This window comes from Gigantopelta aegis, chromosome 6, assembly GCF_016097555.1.
Source record: "Gigantopelta aegis isolate Gae_Host chromosome 6, Gae_host_genome, whole genome shotgun sequence".
Classification (NCBI taxonomy): Eukaryota; Metazoa; Mollusca; class Gastropoda; order Neomphalida; family Peltospiridae; genus Gigantopelta; species Gigantopelta aegis.
Genome location: NC_054704.1, coordinates 83,042,736 through 83,052,223, shown reverse-complemented (window position 1 = coordinate 83,052,223; position 9,488 = coordinate 83,042,736). Strand labels below are relative to the sequence as shown.

Here is a 9,488-nt window from a genome sequence, read left to right as displayed (position 1 = left end):
TGATCAATAGTGTCTGCATATTTAGTGAAGTGATCGATAGTGTCTGCATATTTAGTGAAGTGATCGATAGTGTCTGCATATTTAATCGTGATCAATATAGTGTCTGCATATTTAGTGAAGTGATCAATAGTGTCTGCATATTTAATCGTGATCAATAGTGTCTGCATATTTAGCGAAGTGATCAATAGTGTCTGCATATTTAGTGAAGTGATCGATATGCATACCGTTCATTTCTCTACCTGAATACGTTCTTTTTAAAGATGTCTTTTAACCTGTCCGTGAAGTATAACAAAAGTTCGGTTATTAAAGATACAGCAGATGATGACATTGAAGCATTGCAAAACATATCTGCTGGGTTTGGAATAGCCGGATTGTGCTTCATAACATTAGGAATTGTTGGAAACATTATCGCTATTGTTGTGTTGCGACATAAACCCAAGCGGTGTCTGGGTACAAAGTTATTAGTCTATTTGGCCTTTGTGAACATTCTACTATTAGTGTTCCAAAGTATCAGAAGTGTGGGCAATCTTCAGATAGGGAAAGTTGTCATAAGGGCATTAAAAGAACTGACTTACGTGACCCATCCGCTGTTTATGACAGTATACATGGCCGAGATTTGCATGACTTCATTAATCACCGTACAGCGGTACGTTTCTGTCGCAAAACCGTTGGCGGCGAATAGTTTAATGAGCGAGAGGCGGTTGGTTATAATTATGGCGGTTCTAGGGGCCTGGTGCGTCATCTTCAACATTCCCCATTGGTTTATGTTCTACCCTAATATTCTCATAGTGCGAACAGTCAAACAGCACACACAGTTTAGACAAAGTCAGCAGATGGAAAACCAATCAGACAACCCCGACATCCGGTTGACAATTATAGTCATTGCTATAACTACCTTGTCGTTGATAAATACTTCTCTCAGCTCCATTTATTTTGTGTTCTTGAAGTTTCTCAACTGGAAAACCATGTGTTCGTTTGAGTGTTTTACGTTTGACATTACTGTTAATTTTGTAGTGATTTTAAACTGTTCTCTCAACTGTATCTTCAACTGTGTTTGCGGGAGCAAATTTCGTCAGATATGCTGGGGTCTGTTCTGTCCTAAATGCAAAAACAAGGGAAATGGTTCCTAGCATTAGACGAAAACAAATTGTCTTCGAGAATCGCATACCCCGTTTGTTTTACGGCCAAGTACCGGTCGAGAGAATGTTATCACGCCGCTGTAATTTAAAAATAATAATAATAATAATAATAATAAACCGACAAAAAGGTTAAAACTTTATTGAAAGTTTATGTAAACCATCGCGCCAGTCTAACTAGTAGATTTGACCAAAATCAATGTTATTAATGTGGTCGCGTGTCATAAAGTGACTGTAGTGTGTCGAAGTGGAGACTTAAGTTGATGTTTTGATAATTGTTTTTAAAATCTAAAAGTATTTATTGTGGATCATCGACTCCCGTGACACGCAGTTCTTCAATTCTTAATTATATTTTGTTTACGTGCTAAGTCAAATTCAAACATTCTAGACCCATATTCTCTAAAGACATCGGTCGTCAGGCCGTAACGATGTCGTAAAATGGCGCAAAAGACAATATTCCGACAGTTAGCCAGTGTCTCTTCAGTTTTTGTGCTGTCGTTTAAAATATGTGTAACAAAGTCTGTCTTCACTGTTGGTGTGTCTGTGTAACAAAGTGTGTCTTCACTGTTGGTGTGGTGTCTGTGTAACAAAGTGTCTCTTCACTGTTAGTGTGGTGTCTGTGTAACAAAGTGTATCTTCACTGTTGGTGTGGTGTCTCTGTAACAAAGTGTCTCTTCGCTGTTGGTGAGGTGTCTGTGTAACAAAGTGCCTTTCGCTACTGGGGTGGTGTCTGTGTAACAAAGTGTCTCTTCACTGTTGGTGTGGTGTCTGTGTAACAAAGTGTCTCTTCACTGTTGGTGAGGTGTCCGTGTAACAATGTGTCTCTTCACTGTTGGCGTGGTGTCTGTGTAACAAAGTGTCTCTTCGCTGTTTGGTGAGGTGTCTGTGTAACAAAGTGCCTTTCGCTGCTGGGGTGGTGTCTGTGTAACAAAGTATCTCTTCACTGTTGGTGTGGTGTCTGTGTAACAAAGTGCCTTTCGCTGTTGGTGTGGTGTCTGTGTAACAAAGTGTCTCTTCACTGTTGGTGTGGTGTCTGTGTAACACAGTGCCTTTCGCTGTTGGTGTGGTGTCTGTGTAACAGTGTCTCTTCACTGTTGGTGTGGTGTCTGTGTAACAAAGTGCCTTTCGCTGTTGGTGTGGTGTCTGTGTAACAAAGTGTCTCTTCACTATTGGTGTGGTGTCTAACAAAGTGTCTCTTCGCTGTTGTGTGGTGTCTGTGTGACAAAGTGTCTCTTCACTGTTGTTATGCTGTCGTTTGAAATTTGTGTAACAAAGTGCCTTTCGCTGTTGGTGTGGTATCTGTGTAACAAAGTGTCTCTTCACTGTTATTGTTGTGTCATTTGAATTCTGTGTAACCAAACGAATCACAGTGTCGCTATATTGTTTATCACTCATGCAATGTATGTTTCATCCTGTGCACGTGCGCAATTTGACCTGTATTATTATTAACAATTGAAATCTAAACATAGCATAAACGCGCACGTAAAATGGCATCATATTTTTTGGTATAGAGCTCTATAAATCGGGGGGGGGGGGGGGGGGCATGTATATCTCCTCCCTGCCAAGCTAACCACGGACACAGGGCTCCGTTACTTTCAATACAAGATCGTTTTATTTAACAACAAATAACACTTGGTATTATATGGCATAAAAGATTCAGATATTTGTTCATGTTTTGTGAAGACGTAATGCACTTTTCTTTATTATGTCAAGATGTTCAGACATTCGGGATATGTCTGAATATTTTTAAAACCTAAATTGAGATACCAAGTAAGTGCACACACAATTATTTTAGGCAACCCTAACTATTCTTTAACAAAGATGTTATCAGTTTAATACTGTTAGTTGACAAACAATACATATATAAATGATTAAAATCAAAATGCAAAATGCAAAAGTCAACAACTAACGTCAGATAGATTCCAAAAATAGTCTGAACATTATTATTATACAGCAGGCCCGTACACGGGGGGTGGGTGGGGGGTGCGAGGGGTGCGTACGCTCATAGTTTGCCGAGGTCCGTCCGTGGATGTGTAAATAAAATAATTAAATAGTCAAATTTACTTCCCAGAATGCAGGAAATGCATCTCCTGCATTCTAGATTTTTAAAAATGTCGGTGGTGCATGCCCCCAGACTCCCCTAGCAACTCCGGCCCCTTGGATCGTCGATTACGCACCCCCTCCCCCCAATAAAAATTTCTGCGTACGGGCCTGTACAGATAAACATATTTCTACAATAAATATCAGAGCAATCAACTTTGAAAAAAGTGGAATATTGGGGGGGGGGGGGGGGGGGGGTCTAATTGTCTTGCATGTAAAGTATTGTATCATTATATGTATTCATGTTTTAAAATTACTAATCAGTGGATTATATTGCAAATTGCATGTGTATAAAATTAATTTACAGATGTGTAATATCAATTCGTAGGAGACCTTTTTGTTGTTCATTTGTTGTTGTTGTTTTATTTTTTATAGTTTGTTTTTGTAGTTTTTTATTTTTATTTATTCTTGTTCATTTTTTTTCCAATATGTATCATTGTATTCTATGTGGTCCTTAACATTAAGTCCGGCGCCATATTACTGGAAGTGTGCCGTTAAATAAAATTTAAAAAATGAACAAAGAATTGAGATCCACATTGTATCAATTAGTATTGTCTGTTCCCCGTACATTTCAGAAGAACTTGTCGAAATAGTTAGACAATTTTATATTACCCACAGCACATTTGGGATCATAAAACATTGAAAAAATCCAAACCAGATATATTTTAATACTAATAAGGTTTGTATGTTATGTTTTTAAATGTGTCTCTTGCTTTGGTTTGTTGTGATAAGGAACATGCTGCATCTCATTTGTTTTAAATTACATGTGCAGTGAGATGACATTTTCTATTAACATATTGACCCATAATGAATGAAAACGCCCATGTTTTCATAAATAACGTGACATCTATAAAACAAAAACAGACTACTGTTAATTGTTGTAATAGATTATAAAATGGTTATGAAATCTGTGAATACACCTATTGTTTCAGGTTTGGAATAACAAGCAGACTCACAAAATAACAATGTGGACCATGTATTACAAGGAAACAAATATATAAACTAGTTCAGTTACGTTTTAATGTGGGTCAGTATATACATAAATCATAATGCTGAATTGTCGACGAGTATATCAAATATGAAATACTAGACTCTCGTACTGAGTGCTTCGAATCATCTCAGTGTTACCTAATTATATTTTTAATGTATTATTCTTACCAAATTCTGAGTTAAAAAAGATTAATGCATATGTTAATCCTGTTTTCAACGTATTGGTAATTTCTGCGTTTATGTTAATTTTACGAAAATGTGACTGCTTAAAACATTGCAGACCCATCATATATCAATCTAATTAAAATTAGCTCCACTATTACATGTGGATCTAACAGCAGCCCGTTGGAGCTCATGTCCAGTTGACCTTTCATTCGATCAATCAAAACCTTACTTGCAAAATCATGCCAGTAATTTGACAAGAATTTGAAAACATTCGGGATTATGCCGAGGGTATACGAAATGATTCGGGTGAATTACGAAGTATGCCGGAAACTAATTTGAATATACAATATAATATAAAATTCGTTTCAAGACGAAAAAAAAAACCGTGATGGTATATAGCCATAAAATCTGTTTATACTAGTATACAATCCAGAGTTTATTACTGCACTTTTCCCACTGTTTTTTCAATGTTGAAATAGATCAACAAGTTCGCCTATTGCATAAATTTGTATGCTCCCGAATAACGTTATAAAAGGCGAAGTGTAATTGGTCGATATTTAAATTGTTATTTATAGATGAAATGTCACCTGGACATGGGAGTCCATGCAATGCCGTTAGATTTACTGGCGAAACCAGTAGAGCTAATTTTATTCAGATTGCATCATATATATGTCAATCTCGATATGTAGAAAACAGGATTGCCACTAATATCGTTAAAGTATCCCAGTTAAAAGCCTGGATATTGCATTTCGCATTCCAGTAGGTTCATGGTGGCCATTTTGGATTTAGGATTTATATGTAATATTTCATAGAACCCGGGTATTCCTTCATCCAAGGAAACAAATATTTATGCATTTGTAAGTAAAAATGTCACCTAGATGGCTAGAAGCTGAAATAATGATGTTTTATAAAACTTTCTTACAATGTGTTGGTTATATTGACAGATGCAGTGGACTCTGCCCAAACCGGATCTCTGTACATCGGCAGTTTTAAAGTCCCGTCCAGCTACCGTTAATTTATTAGGAATAAAACTCGGTCTAACCGAATGTTGTCTATTCCGGACTTCGGATGCAATTTCAAGAACAAAAGAACGGTTTATGTAGTAATTAGCCCTGTCGACACTAGCACGTGATCTTGCATCTCTTGTCTGCCAGAGGTCACTTTTTAAACAATGACGGCAGTTCCCCAGTAATTAGGACACCAAAGAAAATGTTACGAAATAATCGCGCTTCTTTGAAGGCTTAATAAGTTAATAAACAATGAACCACACCTGTTGTAACAGGTGTTGGTATCAAAATAAATCTCATTATTATTTGTATGTGTTCATACCTGCATTGCATCATACCGGTCGGTTTAAAACAATAAAACTATAAATGAAGACCCCTGTTTCATGATTTTAATTTTTAAAAATAATGTTATTTATTCTGCTTGTTTTAAATGCGTTCTGGTTTGAACAAATATTTTTATTACAGTCAAACTGACGACCCGTCATATTTTGTTTATATTGAATTTGGTTTCTTACAAATACCAATATATTTCAGGTTAATACCAATCACTAAAACAAGCATTGCTTTGCCTTTTTTTAACAGATGTCTTCCACATAGTCCAAACGTTTGGTTAATATGATGTTTTATTTACGTTGGTATTTTCTATTAAATATATCGCAAGAACCGTAACTCTGGACGAACTCTGTCTAAACCGGCATATTTTATCGGTTCCTAGTGAATCCGGTTTAGACAGTCCACTGTATATTGGATTTAGTATATATATATAACTTACCGTCACTAAAAAGATTAGTTTTATGTATTTTATGATGTTAGAGTGATTAATAACCCTAAATGTCCGAATGTTTTGTCACATCTTGTAGAGCACGAGTATACTGGTTAAAATTGTGAAAACGTTATATCATAACTTTTTATAGGCAGTATTTTGAGTAAGCTGCAGGTAAAAAGCATACACAGGGTGTGGGAAAGGTAAATGTCACCTGTCTGTTCATCAGTGCATTTGCAAAGGTTTCCACCAGGCAAGTTGGCTGGAGGAACGGCTCTTAGGAGGTATGTGGTTTAGTCTTTTGAACAGATAGTTTGACTATATCCCCCACCCACCCACCCAAGACTCAAATACAGGGCAATTTAGTTATTTGTAGTAATGTGTGTGGTGATTATTCATAGGGTTGTTTATTTGTTTGTTTGTATTTATATATACATGTAAGTGGTGTGGTATATTAATATATAATATCAAGTGTTATAATTTGTTAGCTAGTGTTACATTGTTATAGGATAACTAGGTTTATGTAGTACATGTATGTATATGTTTGCGGTTATGTAACTGACCATATTAGAGGGTTAAATTTAATTTTTGTTGTGTGCCAAGAGTAAATATGGTACAACACGAGGGGTGAAGGTTAATTTGTTTTATTGTGTTCATGGTAGTTTTTATAATCGTCAAAGACGGGCCTGATAAATGAGGTTTTATTTTATTGCCATAATGATAAATGAGGTGTTATTTTATTGCCATAATTATATTAAGTGAGTCTTATTTGTAGCCATTTTTGTTTTAGCCTTTGGGTTCGAGTGTGAGCCAGAACCATGAGAATTAGGTGAGCTATGTGAGCCATAACTGGGTTTGAGCGATGACACGGATGTAACCAGCAGAACTGTAGGAGAACCATGTGCAAGAGATGTCTACAGGCTAGTGTGGAGACCAACTGTTGTTAGGTTGTCTGCAAAAGATGTCAACAGCCAACCAGCCAAGACGTGCTAGTGTCTGGTCGTCACCAAGATATACACACAGTATTCGTGATGACAGTAAATTTTAGACGAGTTAATACTGATAAAAACTGAACTGGTTTGAAAAGATTCTTTTACTAAGGTTCATATCAGAGACATTGACCGACTAGAAGTTAGTTGGCTCAAACTGGCAAACCATGTACACCGGATTACTTCTTTTTTCTTTTTTTTTTGTCGTTTGTTTTTGTTTTGTTTTGTTTTGGGGTTTTTGTATTTGTTGTTTTTTGGGGGAGGAGGTAGTTTGAGGTTGGGGTAGTGTTGTGTTGTGTTGGGGTGATATCATACATTTTTTATATTCATATTTTAGTATATAAATTTGTTAAAATGTTTAGGTGTTTTTTTACTTGTTTCTTGGACAATTTGTCCATCCACGACACAACTAAAACATTTCAAAGGCAACATATGTCGATGCTTAGACATAAAACAGGAAACTTCATTCCTCCTGCCCCGCCTGCAAGTAGTCTAGACATTACGTCATGTTTTAGTATATGTGATGGCCATATTGAGTTTAAAGGTGGGTTATTTTTGTTAACGATACCACTAGAGCACATTGATTAATTAATCATCGGCTGTTGGATGTCAAACATTTGGTAATTCTGACACGGTCATCAGAGGAAACCCGTTACATTTTCTTAACAGTATGGTATAGTATTTAGGGATTAACGTGCACATTTGTAGCAAGCTGTTTTAGCGCACGCCTATCATGGGCACAGGTGCCGGCCTCGGCCGACGCCTCTGTCCAGGACAGGAAAAGGTCTGGGTGGATGGGCGAAGGGACCGTATACACTGGCAGGTGCAAGAGAGCACCAGAAGCCTGACCGGGGTCGGTAGCTATAGAATTGGAATGTCCCGTAAGATGACATTAAAGGGAAAAGGGTGCGCAATTTGAATGAAGGAAATTTGGCGCATTTTTTTTATCGTTGGCGACCCACATTGGTGTAGCCAAAATTTTATGGGGGCGGGGGGGGGGGGCACGCTATGTATGTAAAATGAATGTTTATTGACACCCCAGCACAAAAATACACATAGGCTAGCTGGGTTTCAGAAAAGGTAAGTATATGGAAATATTATTTATATAATTATGTAAAACTAGTAAAGAGTTGTGGTGAAAAGTATACCACAAATATCAAGGTAAGTATATTTTAAAACTTGGTGTACAAATCAAAGTGTTTTAAAAACTTTAAAATTAATTCTGGGTGGAATTTAAGTTTTCAGTACATTTCTGTTGCCAAATATATCATTTCTCGTCAGCTTTACATGATCACACCATACCAAAATGTGGCGCAGTCTCCGTGTACACAATGTTCACACCGAGGAGGGGGGTCCTTCTTTAAAACAAATAAATGCGTTAAATATGTATGGCCGATGCGGGCACGGCACAAAGACTACTTCATCCTGCCTGCCCCACCTGTAAGAAGACAAAATTAACAGCATCACCTAGACTAATATGTCGATGATTTTCATATTTGCTAGAAGTCGTCCAGTATGAGCATACATTGAACGTCAGTTGTAGCGGTTTAAATAAACTTAAACAATGGACAACTGACAATGGATTTCGATTCTCAGACACTGTCGATTTTATAAATTTTAATACAGTAAAGCCCATGGCTCCGGTAGCCCCATCTCCCTCCCTCAACATTGACCACCCAATTTATTTATAGATTTAAGATGGAATGACAATTGTTAAAAATGTGTGGCGTAGATATAAACAAATATATGCCAGAAACAAGGTTCCACTGATCCTTGGTACTGGCTAGTGCATTTTTGTTCTGGGCTAGTGGAAATTATCAAATTTATTACTAGAATACATGGGACACTACTAACCAAAGCATTTGCGAGGGTTAGAGACTTCCTCAAACAATTGTCCACTGCCAGTGGCACGTTCAGGACTAAATACACAATTAATGAATGATCGAAACCATACCATGTTCTCTCATACCACACATTAAATGTAGTGAGCAATCATAAATGCTCTCCCTCCCCCCCCCCCACCCTCTGCCCACAAGTTCATCCAGCGAACGTTTCACAAACGTTTTGATTGGCTGAACTAAAGACCTGAAGCAACCAACACATTGCCTACTATACCATCAGCACTGGTTACATTTTTACAATAAAATGTTCCAAACTTGGAAACAATGATCCTGGTTACTTGCAGAATCTGTTAGATCATCTTACCCATGTAGTTCTAATCCTTTTATCTTTTTTTCTTTTTCTTTTTTTTATATATCAACATGTGGAAGACAAAACTGTGTATAAGCATATCCTGAACACATTATAATTTAGGGTATGGAAGCTACTATGAAAAATA

General features: G+C 37.0%; 1 protein-coding gene and 1 long non-coding RNA gene across 2 annotated transcripts; both read left to right on the top strand.

The window, feature by feature from the left end:
• The first annotated feature begins 260 nt into the window (after positions 1-260).
• LOC121374753 (neuromedin-U receptor 2-like) lies at positions 261-1,130 on the top strand. The gene has a single exon (XM_041501861.1). The coding sequence runs from the start codon at positions 261-263 to the stop codon at positions 1,128-1,130; it is 870 nt and encodes a 289-aa protein (XP_041357795.1).
• A 3,809-nt stretch (positions 1,131-4,939) lies between these two features.
• Positions 4,940-7,509, top strand: LOC121375757. Its single transcript, XR_005958353.1, has 2 exons — positions 4,940-5,248; positions 6,952-7,509. It is a non-coding gene; the product is annotated as an uncharacterized LOC121375757 (long non-coding RNA).
• Positions 7,510-9,488: the final 1,979 nt, after the last annotated feature.

Bases quoted from the DNA above. Each gene is read 5' to 3' on its own strand.
- LOC121374753 (XM_041501861.1), top strand. From the start codon at position 261: ATGTCTTTTAACCTGTCCGTGAAGTATAACAAAAGTTCGGTTATTAAA.